Source organism: Coturnix japonica, chromosome 10 (assembly GCF_001577835.2).
Source record: "Coturnix japonica isolate 7356 chromosome 10, Coturnix japonica 2.1, whole genome shotgun sequence".
Lineage (NCBI taxonomy): Eukaryota > Metazoa > Chordata > Aves > Galliformes > Phasianidae > Coturnix > Coturnix japonica.
In genome coordinates, this window is record NC_029525.1 from 3434259 (window position 1) to 3454163 (window position 19905).

At 38.5% G+C, this 19905-nt stretch overlaps 1 protein-coding gene across 7 annotated transcripts in view; it reads right to left on the bottom strand.

Annotated features, from left to right (window-relative positions):
• TLN2 (talin 2) overlaps positions 1 to 19905 on the bottom strand; it is a 133664-nt gene that overhangs the window by 12010 nt on the left and 101749 nt on the right. For all 7 annotated transcript variants that reach the window (XM_015872273.2, XM_032446827.1, XM_032446826.1 and 4 more), the window contains 9 exons: positions 18831 to 18977; positions 17299 to 17465; positions 15035 to 15218; positions 13552 to 13677; positions 12138 to 12254; positions 9671 to 9856; positions 6877 to 6984; positions 5074 to 5179; positions 1845 to 1969 (listed from right to left, as the gene is read on the bottom strand). In XM_015872273.2, coding sequence (XP_015727759.1) covers positions 1845 to 1969; positions 5074 to 5179; positions 6877 to 6984; positions 9671 to 9856; positions 12138 to 12254; positions 13552 to 13677; positions 15035 to 15218; positions 17299 to 17465; positions 18831 to 18977 — 1266 coding nt within the window. The remainder of the gene's footprint in view (positions 1 to 1844; positions 1970 to 5073; positions 5180 to 6876; positions 6985 to 9670; positions 9857 to 12137; positions 12255 to 13551; positions 13678 to 15034; positions 15219 to 17298; positions 17466 to 18830; positions 18978 to 19905) is intronic.

Here is a 19905-nt window from a genome sequence, read left to right on the forward strand (position 1 = left end):
GACTTAAGGCTACTTAATGATGACTGTTACTGACCAAAGGAAGATATGGGACTAGCTGCACCAGCTATCTGTTCCATTGTAGGAGAGAGCTATTACTACTGTATTTCATATACAAAGTGTAAGTAAAATCTATTCTATCAATCCTATTACCCAGTCCAGGTATTCACACTACAACACCATGTTTGTTGACAAAGACTCAAGCATAAGAAAGACAGAGGCTGTTCAACGCAGGCAATCCTGCTCTCAGAAGACACCAGATAACTCTGGTCTTGTCCAAAATTTAACTCTTCAACAGGAAAACTGATATTTGAGCCACTCTGCAATCTCTTATGCCTTTGATGTACATTACAATTCATATTGTGAAAGAGATTAAACATCAAAGTACAGACTGGAAGTACTGTTAAACTTCCAAATTATGCAAAGAGTTGAATATGAATTTTACTCTATGAAAATGACAAATAAGCAGACCAATAAATCACAGAGAGGCTGGATGCTCAAATTAACATGTTAAATGAGAAGCAGGTGTGGGATCCGTATTCACCAGAAAATTACAATGACCCTGGAGTGGCTTAGATGTTGGAAAGAAACTGCTCCATGGTAACCAGGCAACACACATATGCTATTGTGCAGTCAGTGTATAGAAAAGGTGATGGAGGACTCTTCCTCTCCTCCAACTCAGCCTGTGTCCTCTGCTCTGCAGAATCTCATTATAAGGAACCATTTTTCCTTTATAAACAAAATGGATGCATTTGTTAAAAAAATGCAGGACAAAGAACACTTCTTTTTCATGAGCTAATTTATTCCTGTCACCAAATGGGAAAAAAAAGGTCCTCAAAGAGCGAAGCTACCAAGAGAGCTATTTCATCTGATGATCCTGAATGGCAGAACACCGCTCTGTGCTGAAAGCAAAAATTCAGAACAATTCTTGAAGGTCTGCTTTTTAGAAAGATTTTTCATTAGCCTTAGAAAAGAGTTTTGTACCTACAAAGCAGTTCAAGCAGGAAAGCAGACACAGTACTTCCTGAATTAAATGACAAAGCTAATGCATAATTTCATTTTAAAGATAGGTTTATATGCAACAGTTATTTCTTCTAACGCCTGTCTCTTATTCCACATAGGCAAAAAGTAGCAATTCTTGGTGATCCAGTCACGTGAACCATGCAAACAGACAGAATTAACAGCTGTGTCATACATTCCCACTGTGTCACTCATGAAGAGATTTGACTTTATTTCATGTAATATATTCAGACAGGTTTGAAATTACCTGGCAAGATGCAACACTATCTGCTTTTATAGAGAACTGTAATTCAATTTCCTTCATGAAAACTGAAGAAAAAGAGTCATACAGCATATCTGATACCAAAGTATTTACTCTTTTAGCATGGAATAAAACATTATGCTTTTAAACAGAAAATCCTGAAGCTCTTGCATTCCACTCAATCCTTTCTATATTATCGCTGCTTTCTCCCACTATACCACATGTGTTCAGATGAGAACAAAAGCTCCTCACAGGGGCGCAAGTGAGAACGACTTTTCACAACAGTAAAATAAGTTTGGGAACAGAAAGCAAAATAACCAATAGTAATTAAACTGCAACACAAACATTTCTAACCCTTGGCTTTTCTTCCTTTGCTTGCTCATGTCTTGTACTTGCCTTGCTCCCCAAAAAGCATCTTTTCAACCTTTTCCTTCAGAGTAAGTCCTACCTTGAGCAGCATCCTGTGGCACTGAGACAGATGCCAATTGTTTATGCCATTGGCAAAAATGGTAACAAATCCACCATATAGGCTATACGCATCATCTCCCTTATTACCTTCAAAGAAACAATTGGGATAGACACTCACCTTTGGCTTGGCTCTTGGTTTCAGCTGCTCTAACTTCTTTGCCGCAGCTTCAATTGATGCTGCAGCTCCCAGTAGCTCTGTCTCTGCAATGACTGTTGGGTCTTCTGGATCCACCCACTCTGTCCCTGAAATTAATGGAAAGGAAGACAATAACTTCAGTGCCACTGTGAGCTGCCATTCAAACAGGGTGATTTACAATCACATTTCAAGTGCCAAATACAGAACGCATTCTGTAGAAAGCTCCTTTAATAACACAATGGAACTAAATGCTATAACTTATGCTGAGTGTAATATTGTTTAAAAAAAGGTATTTAGCAGGAATATTCTGTTATGAAAATAATTTAAGAACCGCATAATCAAAGCAGCTGGGAACAGAACTATCACTCAGCTTCCAGTTATCTGGGCTGTAAGTCCTTGACCAAATCTGTAAGGTACAGTGAGAATTCTAAGAGAGTGGTAAAGATGACATGTTACAGACAGCAGCCAGTCAGGCACAGCACTCTTCAGAGTCTCTTCTTTGGCACTGGATAGAGATGAAGCAAGTAGTGAATGATGAAAATGTGGGTTTTGACACTCTGTTTCTAACGTGTTGTAAAACCGGCCAATAGCAGATTCTGTAACACATTCAGAAGGGTCATCTTTGCTGTTGAGTTTTTGGCATTACACTTAGCTAAGAGAAATTCTGCAGGCCTACGAAATGAGTACTTGGCTGGAGATCACCTTAAATATTTGCAAATTCTCAGTTCTTACTTTCAATTTCATAATATTATTCTCCAATGACAAGATATAGAAAGCATCTATGTTCTTCACTGAGGGAAGCAATGAAACAGTCAAAAGTAACATCAGCTTGGGGGAAGAGAAAGAAAGTAGAAACAAAACTTCTGAGTTCAGAAACAGCAGGAGGAGAAAGTGGCATCGCAGGCCTTCCAGTAGATACTGGCACTTTGCATCAAGAATAACATAACCTGCTTCTGATTCATCAAAAGTTAAACAAATATACAAAGACACTTGAATGCTTATGGGTTCACATTGAGTACAAAATAAGGCAGTTTCTACCTCACTGATCATTGAATCACAGGGGACTACAAAATGACCTGTTGTGATTTATGATGTGCTGGGAGAAGTTTAAAATACATGGCTTTATAATCCTGGAGAGCTACATCTCATGTTGCTCGTACTCTCTCTCTCCCCCACCCCCCTGTATGTACATACACAAATAAATATACACACACATATAAAATATAAAACACCAGAACATTACCTGAGAAAATTTCTCTGTTCAGTTGGTGCACAACAAAAAGCAATTATTTATTAAACCCTAACTTTGGCCACAAAAGCAGAGGAGAAATGGGATGTTTTGTTAGAGGCAGCATACAGAAATACAGACAAACCCAAACTCACAAAGCACAGGAATTCCTCTAAAAAAAACCCCAAAACCAACCAACCAAACAAAAAGGTATTTAACAAAGGTGAAAACATTTACAATGAAGTCAGTTAGGAGATAATTCTATCATGCATCATTAAAAGTTACCTAGGAACGGTCAAAACAGATTTTACTTTAAATGAAAAAACTTCTGAAGTGAAGAAAAAAAAACCTCCAGGCAATATGTAAAAAAAGGAATTAAAAAAAGAAGAACAGGTTCAGTTTTAATGAACATGAATTAAAGATCCAGAAAATACTGGATAAAGATGTCTCCAAAAATAAAGACAAGATTCCTTAAAACTAGCTGGAGAATGGGAAAAATCTGATATTGGCTTGACTTATTAGTAAATGAAAAAAGAAATCTCCAATCATATGGAAGAGTGCAGAAAAAGGGTGAAGTGTTCAATAAATTTACATAAAGAGGAAAAAAGCACAATGAAGGGGACTGTTACATGGAACAGAGTATAACAATGAAAACCTAGAGGAATGACAAAACATAAATGTGAATTCATAATCGATTTCTTATGACAAGTATCACATTCCAAGGAACGTGTATTCATTCAAGCAACAGTTAACTGAGGAAATCATAGAGTATATACTGCAGAGAATGTGACATGAACAATTGCAGCGTCCACAGAATCACAGAATGGCCTGGGTTGAAAAGGACCATAATGTTCATCCAGCTCCAACCCCCTGCTGTGTGCAGGGTCACCAACCAGTAGCCCAGGCTGCCCAGAGCCACATCCAGCCTGGCCTTGAATCCTGCAGGGATGGGTGGGGCATCCACAGCCTCCTTGGGCAACCTGTTCCAGTGCATCACTACACTCTATGTGAAAAAATTCCTCCTAAGATCCAATCTAAACCTCCCCTGTCTCAGTTTAAAATAATTCCCTCTTGTCTACCTTCATAAACAGGCATTCCCCCCTCCTGCTGAGGTCTCCCCAAGCTTTCTTTTCTCTAAGCTAAACAAGCTCAGTTCCCTCAACCCTTCCTCATAGCAGAGGTACTCCGGCCCTCTGATCATCCTGGTGACCCTAAGATTCTCTGGTGCATCTTAGGAAAGAAAGATTGCATAAATTTACCAAAAACCTTTCTGGGAAAGCAGGATGGAAAAAAATATGATTACACTGTTTCATTCAAAGTATTTCCCTGTAACATTCAACAAACTATGAAATTAGGATGCTTGTATACCTTTTTAATCTTGTATTAGGATTTAGATCGCCAGAACAAATAAGAGTGTAGGGAGAGGAACCAGCCGTTCAATTACAGTCCAACTACCAGTTCAGTAAAAATTCTATTCAATTTCGTTTTCTGCTACTGTGGCTCTTGAGTGCTACGCTTGACGGTTCTACCTTCAAAGGCCGCATGCTTTATAGATGATTTAGCATGAAGTATATGAAGGGGAGCAGGGTCGAACTGCCATTGCAAACACTGTGACTATTTTTGCACAGATTATATGTGCTACAGGAAATGCAAATTAATCATTAAAACTTTACTGGCAGGGTCATGTACATTATTCATACTCTGAGCTTCAATAAGTTTGTTCCTTGCTACATGTGTACAAAAAATCACTGCTCCCTCTAATAGTAAACTAACGTGAAGTGTCATCACTAAGATCATATTAATGATGTTAGTGACATGTACACGTGTGAATACTGGCATAGAAATTAAATGTTACTAAGACACTTAGAACAGATTTAAAAGGGTCTTTGTTAATTTTTTGTTTTGGTTTAAAAAATAAAAAGGAAGATGATCATTTCTGGAGCAAAAAGCACATTGTGCCAGTAACCAGGCTATCCAACTCACCCTTCATAGCTTCTGCTGACTGAATAAGCTCTGTAACAGCACTGGCAACCCGCTTGGAGAAAGCAGCCAACTGATGCTTTAGCTCTGGAGTTGGTTTTTGAAGGATCTAGAGAAAAAGATAAAACATAATAATAGATATTAGTAAGGGCTCCAGGAATATTGGAATGTTCCCAGAACACTAACTACAGGGGAGTTGGACTACACGGCCTTCAGAGGTCCCTTCAAACTCCAAGGATCCTATGATTCTAAAGCATAATCCTCTTTTTTACAGTAAATCACTGTAAATCACCTGGATCACATCCAGACTGCATCTTTGTCACAGCTCCAACAATTAGAACTCAGGGGAAAGAGGGCAAAAGCCCTTAGATCTAAAATCTGGCTATTTACTTGGCTTCTATGAAAAGGGTTGTTGTTTTTTTTTTGCTTTTCATATACATTACAGCTCCTACTTCATTTATGAAGACAAACACAGATGCATTATGTGTGAATATAACTAATTCTAGACAGGCTTATGCAAGCAGTCAAGATGAAGTTACCATTCTACCCATCTTTTTTTCCAAGCATGCATTTTTCTCTTCAATTTTGGTTGTAGTTTGGGTCAAGGTCACTTTTCTAAGATTGCAAGAGTTTGGGAGGGGACAACAATCTGAGTTTTACTCTAAAGAAAGTAAAGAGGCTTAAGATAAGCAAGGTCTTGTAGAACAGAACAGAATGTGGAGAAGAACGAGAAATAAAATAAGCAAAAATTGTCAGAAGTCTTTGACCTATTCTTGTATTCAGTTTGAAACATTGCTGTGACCAGCAGAAGACCCAATCTGAAAGATTCCTTAAAGTACTTCAAAACTAAAAATACACCACATATCTAATGTTAAATTACATAGTGCTATGCAGCTCTGGGAGCTACAGTAATAAAGTCAGTCTTTCCTGAATGACTTTCATTGCTAGTGGCAAGCATAAACATAACTGTGGCTTCATGTCTGCGCTCCGCATACTTCAACAAGTTGATGTAATTGATTAGACATGACATTCTCAGCAGTAAGCGAGGCTTGTATTTGCTAATCCACAGTTGCAAATTGCAGTTTCATATATTTTAATATGTCTGCTTAAAGTCATTTAAAAGAAATCTTTTGCAGTTCATGTGGCAGATTCAAATAACCTCCAGAAACTTCAATATCTCAAAATTCTTTGTTCTAACAGAGATTATTGCTTTCTAGAGTTGTAATAGCAACAGAAGTGCAATATGTTATTTGATAATTACTTATTGCCAAGAAAAAACAAATCAATACAAGATGCATGTGTTTGGATTTAAGTGGCAATCTTTTTTTTCAGAGTTTTGGGTGCGTCACATCTGGTATGAGTTGGAAAACTCTGTGAGATGGTGCTACATGGTTGGGATTTTGGGATGACATTGGTAAGTGCCTCTTATTTTCCTGGAATCTGCAAAAGACATGGAATAGTGCTTTCGCAAAGTTTTCATAACATCTTTGGTCTGGAGAACTAGAGATTGTTTAATACATCTAATGCTTAGACTTAAAAGAATACTGAAATATCTTATTTTCTTTTCTGGGGACCATTTCTAGATCAGCACCCTTACAACCACCACATCTGCTTCAGAGTTCAACCCCATTTAGTGCTTCCAGACACCCTTCTGTCTCCTGTCTTGAGCTAAAGTGCTGAGTTTGCTCTAGGTTGTTTTTTCCAAATAACAAAACTGTTCATAAAATATGTTACTAACAGCCACTACAGAATGAGAGATTATTCTTTTTGGAAGGATCCAGCACGCGCATGCAGGCTCCTGCTTACCAGGAGAACATGTTCCAAGAGTTCCAGGTATCCCAGTGTACATTCTGTTCCAAAGCGCAGGGCTCTCTCTCGGACTTCTTCACTCACCTCCTGGTGATACGATGCTTGCTGAGGAGGCAAAACAACATCAGTACCCCAAAAGTGCCCCAAGCAGAAGACGTCTACACGAGGAGATTAGGGGAAGAGAAGGGAGGAGATTTCTCCTAAAATGCAGAAGACATCTAAACTTGAGAGCCAGACATTTCTATTATAGATGCACAAGCAAACTGGGCTCAAAGAAGTTCTGAGAACAACACTGAAAATACATTTCTTATTAGTAGCACAAATTCATCAGTAATCTTTCTTAGTGTTCTTCCTTAAGGGTTGTCAGCAGTCATCCTACTTCTTTTATCAGTGAAAAACAAATAGAAAATGCTCTGAAGAGCACTCCGAAAACAGGAGAATTTATGATGTGTTCTAATGAAAATATTTATCTTGGAAAATATTTTGGGACTGGAATGAGCTCTTGGGCTGTATGCACTGCAGTGCAAGGTTTGTGCCACTGTGGCTTTTCCTGTCTCCTTGTATCAACAAAAATAAAAACCCCAAGTGTAGTTTTGCAACTCAAAAATGGATTTTTACATCTTTCATGTTAGAAATGTGCTAAAACTCTATTTTGAGCTTCCGCAGTCAGTCTTGAAGGAAATAAAATGGAAATGGTCATCTGGTTCAGACTTGAAAGCACAGGGCTGGATAAAGAACACTTGTACCAATCAGAGGTCAAGTACCAGCCTGGGGTTTTCTAAAAGCCTTTTACTTTCTAAAATAAAATTCTATGTCATTAAGAACCCTTGTACTGAAGGTGAGTGCTGACTGTTGACAGGTAAAACTTCCTAAATAAACTAAGAATTAGCATTTCCTCTCACGGAACACCACCACCCACCTGTGCAACCTTCTGTCTTTGATTAGGACTGGACATTATCTCACTGCTTGTGTATTTTGAGTATTCTCTGCAACCCTACACGTTCAGAACAAGTGCTCTTGTGAGCTGGGCCTGCAACTTGTCTACGGGCACCCTCTGCTGGGAAGTTCAAGATCAGCAGAGCACAGCATACAGAACAGATGATCTGTCACCATCAACTTCTCATCTTGTCAATAAACAACAAGAAGGAAAAGGAGTTAACAAGATGGGATTCCCCATGTTCAGCTTAGTTCAAACAGTTCATTTTCAAAATAGAACAGAAGGCTTCCCCAGTGATCCGTATGAAGATACTGTAAACATCTTAAAATGCTTCTTGAACACTTAAATAAACTTTGTTTTGTGCTTTACATACGTAACCAAGTCTGATGTCAGAGTATTACTGGAAGCACTTTCAAGGTTCTCGGAATCTTAAGCCATTTACTTTGCAATTTTCTAAAGATATACCTGGAATCTTGAGACACACTAACAGAAGTCTCACTAGACCAGGCAGGACTTGTAAGAGAAATTGTTACTTCCCCAGACCTGCACACCAGGACTGCCAAAGCATCTTAAACTGAAAAATGTTTCCAAAGATCTAAGAAACATATTTCCTTATGCCAAGGCTTCTCTCTGTTACCAACCCTCCTTTTCTCTATGCTTTCAAAACACTGAGGCAGCACTGCCTCCCATTCAACAGCTCTGAGACCATCAGTTCTTGTGGAGTACAATGTACCAAAACAACCACAGAATCAAAAACTCAGAGCTGCTGGAAGGAATTCTGAGAATACCTTTAGCCCAACCTCCTTCTGCAGGTTCTTTATTAAATCCAGACCAGACTGCTTAGATCTTCTCCAACTGGGTCTTGAAAACCTCCATAGATGGAAATTAAGATAGAAATCAGGTTCTTGTCCCAATGACTAATTGCTCCCCTAGTGATACATAGGTGAAAATTCCCTTAAGTTTCAGGTTTTTACTATTGTGATGAAAGATGTGATGAAATAAAAATCCCACAAGTCAGAGCACTATCATTTCCCTGCCAGCTTCCATAAAGGTAAATGCAAGGTAAACAAACAATTTACAAAGACACTTTTGTTTCTTTAGGCAAAAAAGAATGAGATGCTTCGTAAGGTCTTCATAATCCCAATATTATAAATTTATGTTTAAATCCTTTTCATGATCGTAGAAAATATAAGCGACTATTGCATCATTTAGACAACATATACATGGCCTCTCCTTCTCCACATTCTGCAGATCTGCTTCTGAAAGTTGTCTAGTTCAAGTAAGTTTAGAAAACAGGGGATCAATATTTTCGGTGCAAATTCAAAATGTCTTTTTGTAAAGCATGGAAAAAATGGAGCAAACCAATAGATTCAGTTAGAGAGTAAAGGAGTAAAGAGAGTAAAGGAGAAAGAGAGAGAGTAAAGGAGTTTAGTTAGGAGTAAAGAGACCTGAATGGCTCCTTCCACCCATGGATTCCTAGAAGTATGGGAATCATATTTCTGACCACAGAATTATTCTTATATGCTACCATTTGTATTCACAGCTTGTCTTCCACTAAAATAGAAGACTGAGAACAATGAAAATTCCAGTCATTTCCAACCCTGCCTTCGTAAAAATAAAACAGTGATCATTAGTGTTTTTGGTTTTTCTTAGCACAGAAAAATCCCCTGATAGAGACGTTACCGCATCACCTTACAGTTATTACAACTATCAACTTTCCCATCTAGAAAGTAAAACACTAACAAAAAGAAAACAGGACCAAACCTGTAAATTAAAGAGATGTACAAAGCGGGAGAAGAATAAAATAGAGGGGAAAAAAAAAAATCAGCCTTAGACATGGAAGCAATTCTTTACCTTACAAGCTGTTAGCATGTCAGCTACTGCTTTGCGGCTCAGATTTGCTGTAGCAATCACATCCTCCTGTCTGCAGGAGTTCCCAGCTGCCACAGCTTTGGCTGTTGCCATGGTGATTCCTTTCGTCATCCGGATCGATTCTTCAGGTGATGATGTCTTTTCTGGAACCTCATTTGACTGAAACACCTTTAAGTGAAAGCAGGAGGAAAGCTCAATACCCACCCATCAAGTCAAATCATAACAACACAAAACGTGAAAAAGAGACAGCAACTGGATGCAGACTTCTATTAGTAGGAAATTAGAAACATATTCAGAGTACTTCAATATCATTCTCATTCGCTGTGAGCCTGGTCCTGATAAGCCTGCTTACCTACAGACAACACAGAGAAACAACTACTGAGCCCTTGCTGCCCAAACTAGCACAGTGCAGGATGGCCAAAGGACATGGCTAAAATATTCAAATATCCCTTTAAAAAATGGAGGTGGAGAAAAGATAAAAAATTGTATTTTCTCTTACTGTACAATTGGTCTCCATTAGAATCATAAAAGTCCAATTTTTCATAAGGACTTGTATGAAAATAGTTTAAATTATGATGACACACGACACCTATGAATGGAAGAATACATTCACAGTTTTATGATATAGATAATAAAAGATGGGTAACCTCACTTTGAGCTCATATTTCACAATTCCAAGTTTTACTTCATTTGCTTGCCATTCTTTTACTCTGCAGCAGCAATTCTGATTACACAAGAGATGTTTTCTCTGCTACATGCATTGCAAACAATGCTCTGGGACTACCTCTTCATCTTAAGCATGCTAGAAGTTACAGAACCCAAATGTCCTGACAACCACTTAACTTGGTCTATCCCATGCTCCTGGTCAATCAGCTTTTCACTTTCTTTCTCCAGAAATGGAAGTAATGTTAGAACAGTCTAATCAAATATGTGGATGACATCACTCAGTGTTTTTCAGATTCAGTCCCTGGAGTTCCAGGTCAAGTTTGAAACACTTTCCCAAGCACATACGTGCCATTCTTGTTTCCTCTCTATACCCTCCCAGCACTCCGCTTTTCTCCCCACAAAAGAGATGACAACAGCACTACCATAGGCCCATTCCTTAGCAATGCTGACAAAAGGAAAAGGAGGAAGAAGAATATTTCAAAGAGATACCAACTAGATTGACAAAACACACATGATAATGTTTCAAATATAGACCTGAGTGTGTTTCAGAATTTATGCGAAGGAATGGTGTTCTGCTTTTAGCCATCCAGATTTTTGTAAGGATACATGACAGTGGCACATGCTACCAATTACAGAATCACCTTGGTTAGAAAAGCTCCTCGAGATATGATGACATTCAAGATGACTTGCCCCATAAAATGCCCTGGAATCAGACTGGCATTTCTGTAATCCTGAGTTACCCTTCTTGCCCCTAGTCTAGATTGCAGACACATTCACTAACCTCCAGTCAGAATGAATCTCTCTGGTTAGCCAGGACTGCTGGTTAATTATTGCAATTGTGCATTCCAGATCAGATGCTATACCAGGAGCTTTTACAACCTGCTGAAAATATCTGAATTCCCAACAGGTATACAAAAATGTATAGTTTCTTTTTGTTTTCCTTTCCCCTTTTCCCTAGGAAAGATCACTTTCTTGCTTAAAAGAGCACTGTGAAAAACAGATACTTTCCAGAGAGCCCCTAAGAAGACAATTCTATGCCAGGTGCAGTTACACTGTAAGTACTGTTAATGCACACACCATACAATGAAGTATTTCCCAATGAAGACATTGTCTATAGATATTTTATTACAAATAGGTATGTTCATAGATATTTTTAAATGGATTTTAATCAAGGAGAGGGAATGAAGAAGAGCCTTCTTCACAAAGAAACAAGTATTAATTTATATCATTGATAAGTGTACTAGTGGAAGAGTAATTGAAAGATGCAGCTATTAGTTAAACTATCAAATCTTAGAGTAAGGAAACTAACTGTCATGATCTAATGCCTCATTCGGAAGGTACTGTCAATTCCTTCTCATGAGATATGAAATACCAGGCTATTTATCACTAATAATATCATTTCTTAATAAAGGAAAGACTGAAATAAGATTAAACTGCAGGCTTTGATGGTAAAGAGACATTATGAAAGCGAAGACCAATCAAAAGCAAACAACATTTGACTTAGAAAATAAAGCCTGCAGTGAAAGCTTAATGTCTAAACAACAAAGTTGCTTCCAGATTTTTATGTGACAGTAGCATCTCAAATCTCACAGTGGAGACCATTAACATCTCAAAGCAGACAGGCTGAAGAAGCACATAATTGTACTTTCAGAGATGACACACAATGGATGGAGGTAATCAAACTGCATTCAGTTCTCTGCAGTGCTTGAAGACACCTTGTGCATGGGGTGATGTTAAGAGTTTACGTTCAAAAGCTGCTATGCATGGTTATTTTATTCTTTACCGTGAGTTCCTGTTTGATGTACTCAATTGTGGCCTCAAGAGCTCTTGTCCCTCGAGTTGCCTCATCTTCTACTGCTTTAACAGTCTTTAAAAGTGATGTGACATTTGTTACCATCACCTGAAAAACAGAGAAGTGAAGAAAAGATGCACGATTTATTCCTCCAATCTTACAGAGATGGCATGGTATGAATCAAGACAAATTAATATAGGTGTCTTATTACTTCTAAAAGGTCCTAAAAAACATCATGAACTGTACTTATTATGGGAATAAATATCGACTCTCCTGTTGGTCAGCTTATGAGAGCTCCCTATAAGTTGCAGAAACGTAGCATGTCTTATTGCAGAATGATACTGCAGTTGCTGCTCTGATGAGAAACTTAATAATCATAATACAGAGAATAACTTTAATAGTCATAATACAGAGAATAACCTAATAGTCATCGTCTTTCCTATACACCAGTACTCTGACATACAAATGGTACCTAACTAACACATCTGAATTCTTGGGAATTAAGACGGAACAGAAAGGCCAGCTTCTTGACAACTGGAATTCAAAACACAGAGAGCTCTTCAGAGAAGGAAGAGCTAAGAAACCACTTTTCTTGACTGGATGGGTCATTTTCAAGTTGTACCTCTATAGTACACTGCTCTCATTCATCATCTCTGAAAGGAACAGAGCACAGGTCTCACAGGTAAAGAAAAGACGGGAGATTGAAGACTGTGTAGCAAAGCAAAAAGCTCCCAAAACACTACCATAATACAGAAGCAGAAGTAATATCGTCTCAATCTCCACATCTGGAAATAATTTGTATGATAGTTTTAAGATCTTTGAGGCAAATGCCAAAATATATCTCAGGTACAACAAAAACGTAGCACAAAAATCATGGAATCTGAGCACTTTTTGAGCTTTTACATGTATGTACTTCCGGGAAACACCTAGGAGAGAGGGATCATTTGTCCTCATAAGCATAATGTCTCACCATAAGGTTTTTGGTGTTGTGCTACTCAACCCTCAAAGCTGCAAGGCCTAAACAAGGAGGATAACAAACTCACATCTTGAACATGTCATCAGCCAGATTCCAGGACTGGTAACAGTCTTTATTGGATGAATTGTAGTCTGTAATGGTATGAGAACTGGCCCTTTAGGGATTGCAAAAAATGTAAGTTTCTGTTTAGAAAGATTACAGTTCTTCCATCAAAAACACAAAAGACATCTGACAGCCCACAAAGACTGACAGGACTTCGTGGCAACTCAGTAGTATCTTCTTACTTTCATATGCATCCCAGGATGCTACTGAAACACCTCAAGGAACCAGAAATTGCTGAAATCCCAAGTTAAGCTGTCTAGGAAGCATGACTGGACCTGATACTTGCAAATAAAAAGTAAGAACAAGCAAATAAAAAGTAAGAACAACCTTGGCAGCCCCCTTCAGCTGGTACATGGATGGGTCATCTGCTGGCTTGCTCGCAGCTCCTTTTGTAGCACCAATGAGGTCAGAAAGGGCTTTTGCAACGTCCTTGATAGCATTGATCAGGACAACCTAAAGGAATGAGATGCAGACGTAAGGCTCCATCAAGAAATGGATGAAAGTACGATGAAGAACTCCCAGACAATACATAGATACCACAACAACCTTGCCTATTATTTTAGGGTACTATTTCAACAACGCCTACAAATTTGTCCTTTTCGCCAACAGGAAATCAGATGTTCTAAGTATTTTTTGAGATTCCAGAGAAGTTGTTTGTTTTAAGAAAAAATAACACATGAAAGTAAAAAAGCTCAGGGGAAAAAAAAGTGGAACAAACAGTTCTCAATACCTGCATTTTCTTAGCAGTACATAGAATATGAACACAGCTTCATTTCTGCCTGATTTTGTTCACTGTAATTTGTATACAAATAAAGTCCTTGATACTCCTGAAAAGCTTATTAGCTTTTGGTAGCTCAGATGCTTTACGGCCATGGAAATATAAAGAACCTGTGGCATAAGACATGTCAGTGTGATTTGCTGTTTCCCAGCCAACCACACTATATGGCAACTAGCACGATAAGGTGACTGAAACTGTCATGTCAGGTAAAGTCAGCTTTGCCTATATAGAAAACTGTAGCACACAATGCCATTACAGCATTTATTAAAAATGCTCCATTTAGGACAATTTCCAGCTGGTAATATAAAATTGCTCCAAAAAATACCTACTTGTAAGTAATAGCAGTTTATTCTAAGTACTGTATCCTCAGCTTTTACACAGAAAAACAATGTGAGATAAAACTTTTATGTCTGTAAATGTTAGTTTAAGGAAATTCTTCTGTTAAAAACAAGCAATTCTGACAGTTTTTCTAGACAGGTGAATCTTAGAAGTTTCCTCCATCATTGAAGTCAAGACTGAACACATGACCCTTTCAGAGCCTTATTTGAGATAAGCCACACTGAAGGCTTAAATTACCGCATTAAATTAAAAACACAGACACAGCTACAGAATGCTGAGAGCTTGTTAGCCCATGCAAGAAACATACATCGCCCATCCCAGCTGTCAGATCAGTATAGAGCCTTGAGGTGAAGCATATACATCTAAAATAAAATGAGGTAAGTCCGGATTCTCATCACAACTTAATACAATTTTGTGAAAAGTATTTGAGCAGGAAGACATCAATGGAATAAAAGCAAAAATGTTATACAGGAGCTTGTCTATTTCTGTTCCATGTTTGTTGTATTGTATTCTAAAACATGTGCAATGACTGATCCGGTAAAGTCCCCAAAGAGATGAACCATTCAGTTCTGATTTAAAGTACTAATCTCACAAGGTCTTACCAAACAAAAACCTTCTCTAGCCTCTTTTTCAGCTCCTGTAAATTCCTCTGGTTTCTTTAAGAGTATCAGAAAACCCTTAAGATTATCTCACCTGTGTTTCAGGATCATCTGACCCCAAGCTAGCTGCTCCCAATTTTACCACCTCAGCAAGCTGGGTGATGGTGTTAGCTGATGACTGAGCCGCTTGAGCCAGTTTGTCCTGACTTGAAGCAGCACCAGAAACCAACAATTTTGTATCTTCGACTAAGGCTTTGGCTGTCTTCAGGATATTTTCCCTGCAGCAAAAAGGAGGAAGCAGACAAGGGTGTGGAAAAGTAGAAAAGGAAAAAAACATGTTTCTCAATATTATGCTCATCAACAGCTACGTGGATAGCTAATATAAGTCACTGTGCCAGTGCTCACTCATGACAATGTATCAAAAGCCAGATAGTGATTAACAATTAAAAAATGACAAGCCTTAAAATGATAGCATTATATTTTGAGCAAGATGCAAGTCAGTCAAGTTCCTCTGTCTTGGTAAGAAGTGAGACAGGGTTAGCAGCTGGATAGAACAGTTTAACTCTGGAAGAAAATCTGGCCACACTGTAAAGAAACTATCAACTGTCAAACCCCCACTTTAAACAGCATATAATAAAGAAATGAAAATAATGAAGGAGGGAGGGAGGCAGTAGCTAGAATGGCAAAAAGAGGAATGTGTCCAAGTTAGCACTCCCATTGGCTGCCACCACCATAGAAAACCAAAGCATGTCTGGAGAAAAGCAGAAATCCTTTTGAGAACGTGCTTCATCTACAAGACAAGTTAAACAAGAGCTCTAATTGCACTTAGGTAAAATGTCTGTCTGAATATTAATTGCACAATAAGCCAGTGACATGTCTTTTCAATGTCACCCAGTGTAGCAGAGGGACAGACTGTTGTTGTGGGGTATGCTTCAGCTAAGTATTAAATTCCAGTACTGCCACCTTAAGAAACACACATTAGGAAACTAAAAGATTGGTTTAAGACAACCATTTTAGTCTTCACTCGCTTTCAGTTATCTAAACTAAGAAATGAGCCATTGCCATCCTTCCCCCACTTAAAAACAAATAAATAAAAACATTTCAGGAAGATGGTGGGGGACACTCAGCACTCGAACGTGCAATTTATGCTCAAAGGAATTCAAAAGTAATACTTAAGAACATTATTATTCTTCAGTCTAAATGAGAGTTAAATCATGCTCTTTAGCATGAAAAACTTTGAGTCTAGGAATTTGCTCATCCATCTCCTTTCTAAATAAAGAACCTGCATAGAGGAAAAAGGTTAGCGTTCACTATACAATATGAGAACATTCTGGAACAAGAAGAATGCCTGATTTATTCTACATAAGCCAAAACTGCACCAAAAGAAAAAGCTTTAAACACTGTTCAAAACCACTGTATTTTTGGTTTCATTATAGGTGAATAAATGCTATGTTTTAAAATAAATGTGCTCACAGACAGTTTTAATTCATAAATATTCTTCAAGAGGAAATTGAGGTCAGTCTTCAGCATCTACCCACAAACCAATAAAGCAAGCATTAGTCCTCTGAACTTACAACAAAGTGAGCCCTGACTGCCACTCTGTAGAACAGCAGCAACTTGCACACCACTGCCTCTTTCTTGAGCAACTTGTGTAGCAAGGTGGTGAATAAATGCTGACTATGCAACTGCTGCGCTGGTCAGCTGGGTTGCTATGCAATTATTCAGTTAATAAATTGCGGCTGCGGAGCCCTAGAGTTTTACTGCAAAGGAAGTCAGTCAGATGGCATAAATCTCTTAATATGCTGAAAAATGCTGCAAGACTATTAAATGCCAGATGCTACTAGAAGAAAAAACTGACTTATCTCCCCCAGAGGAGAAAACGTGGCATAGCTGTGCCCTGTGCATCACTGCTGCTTACAAACATTAACCATATAAAGCAGTTAGCAAGACAAACTAGCAGTCAGAAGCAGCTGTTGGAAAAATGTATAGAGAAGATTCCTCCTCAGTGTCATGGATCACTGATTCACCCTATTTGAATGACAGTGAATGATTGTTTATACACTGATGCAGATTAATTAAAAACAAAAAGGCCAAAAGAGAGCTACAATTGTGGTTATCTGTTGGAAGTGTTCTTAGTAGATGTCCTCCATCTGTTTAAAATTCTTTCCTCACAGAAGTAATGAAGTTTGCTGTCCTCTACACATATCCTAATTTTCCCATTTCTATTCACATTCCTCTCTTCATTTGGCTGCATTCCTGGGAATCTAGAAAAGTAAATATTTATCTCCATGTGCCTCTTGCTTCTGCCAGTTTCATTCTTTCCCTCTGCATGCACTCTTGGTTTTCAGTTACACTGACCTGTGGTCTGCAAATGATTCGTTGTTTTCAGCATTAAGGGTTCCAGCAGTAGCAAACATAATAGTTGTGTCTAGATCTGCAATTATCCCAGACACAGCACTGGCTGCGGTAATACAAGCTTGTGTGCCTTTGTTTCCTGCTTGAAGGGCAGATAAAACTAAGGAGACCTGGAAACAACATAAAGGAATAAGGTGATCATTGAAAAAATGCCTCATTATCTGATACTGAGTCAAGCCAGCTCTTTAATACTAGAGGTCCATTACTGGCCTTTGTCATTCATACAAAGACAGGTTTGATTGAGCACTAAATACAATAAATGAGATCACAAAGGTCTTACCAACATCTACTTTGAGTATAAAGAATGACATTTGGCAATCAGTTCTACAACATGCATCTTCTACCTTACTAGCCGTAAGAAAGGAAAGGTCCCTGCTACAATAAACAAGAATTCAAGTTACCTTGCAAAGCTTTGTACTGTCAACAGGCAGCCTGCTCACATTTACTTCAGGGTCAAAATTACTCTTCCATCATCTCTGGTGCTGCTTGGTAATGTGACCATCTGCAGCTACTCAGAGCCTGGTCCAGTCTGATCTTGAATGTCTACAGGGACGGGGCATCCACCACCTCTCTGGGCAGCCTGTTTCAGTGCCTTACTGCCCTAATCATAAAAAACTTCTTCGTTATATCCAATCTAGATCTCCCCTCCTTTAGTTCGAAACTATTTCCCTTGTCCTATCACAGCAAACCCTGTTAAAGAATGGGACAGACCTCTCTTATACCTTCTCCTATGGATATTTGGAATCCTCATCCAGAGACATTTATACTAACCTCTAATAGTACAGTCATTCCTGAGGTTCTGTCCAGATTCAAACCTTTCCCCTGAACAGGTCCCTGTGATTCACTAATACTCTTGTTTACAGCTGTGACTCCTCTTAAAAGAAAATCTGCCTTTGCCCAAATTTAGAATCACTGATACTCCTGGGGTACAACACAGTGGAGAAGTTGTACAGCTGAGAGCATACAAGCACAGACTAAGCAAGTAATGTTTCATGAAATCTACATGAAGATGATATTTAAATCTCCATTTTAATTTCCCCCTGAAAGCAAGCTACATAGCACACACGTCCAAAGACCAAGAAAACCAAGACAGGGTGAAAGTGCTATTCTAAGTCCATTAGAATGGTCCAGGAAGAAGAAAGGATGCTGATACAGAAAGAAAGCATCTTCAAACAGCCTCATTGTGTTATCTGTGGCCATCTACTAGGACTCACGTGTTTCTAGGAGAAGTGTCGCATAAGACAAGTGCCTTCTCCTGTCTTAGGACTAGACTCCCTCTAGTATAAATATGAAGTTTTAATAGAGGACTAAGACTAATTTAGTGCATGCAGTATAGTGAATATTTGAAAGAAAAGAAACAAAGTAAGAACTATACTTTAATTCAGCCAATATTCTAGTATAATGGTAAGTTCCATATACAAAATAACATGACTGACTCCCTGGGGAAGTTCAGGTTAATACAGAAGATGCCCTACCTTTTCAGTCACAGCACGTGCACATTCTATCAGTTCCCTTTTGGTGTAACTGTCTGTAGGGCAAATCTGAAGAGCTCCAGCTTTTTGCACGAGAAAGATACAGCCATGACCAAGTTCTTGCACCCGAGTCTTGATCTGGAACCCTATCTAGATGATAAAGAAGGTACAGAATAGAAGGAAGCAAGAGCAAAGTAAGTAAATGTCATACTAGTACATTGTGTCAACACAAATAGAAATATAGACACTCTGGTGATTCTTTATTATGAATATTCTGCACATCAATGTATTTTCTGCACAGACTGATAGACTTAATATTGTCTATTCCCATAGTAGAACCCTGGAAAAGGCCTACTTATGAAAATGGAGTGCTAGTGAACCGGTCCAGGGGACAAGAACACATCTGTAAGCCTAACATGGTTAGCATAACACATTTATCCAAGTCAAGACTACTTAATTCAAGCACACACAACTTCACCAAAAAGGTTGCATGCATTTGAATAAGTTAATTTCCCAGAGTCTCAAAGCAAAAAAGTTACTGTCAGCATAAGATGTCTTAAAGGTACTTATGATGAGTAGAAAGTAAATGCTTGCTCTACACTGCTGAAACCAGGCTGAAGAATACATGACTTCATTTTTTGAGTCAAGTACGGATTCTCAACACCCTAAACTGACAGCACACATACGCAATACTGAAATCTGGAAAATCCTGCCCTCACTGCTTCATTAATAATCTTAAGGCATGATGTATGTAATATCGCTGTTTGGGAATGCACCCTAGTTTTAGTACCTGTGTGTACTGAGGCATGAAATTTTGTATTCAGATTAATAAGTAAGCAGAGCTCACAGTCATCAGTATCACAAAAGAAATTATTTCTACTTCAGGCTGAAAGAAAGTAACGCGCGCCAATGTTCATCAACACGAAGACAAAGGCAAGCTATTGCTTTCTGTTTAGCTACTGAGCGTGGAGCACTGAAGTGGTCCATCAGTGATAAAATTACAAAGTCAAAATTTCTAAGTAGATCTTTTATCTAGATAATCTGATACACCTAGTGACCATGGTACCGTCTTGGCCAA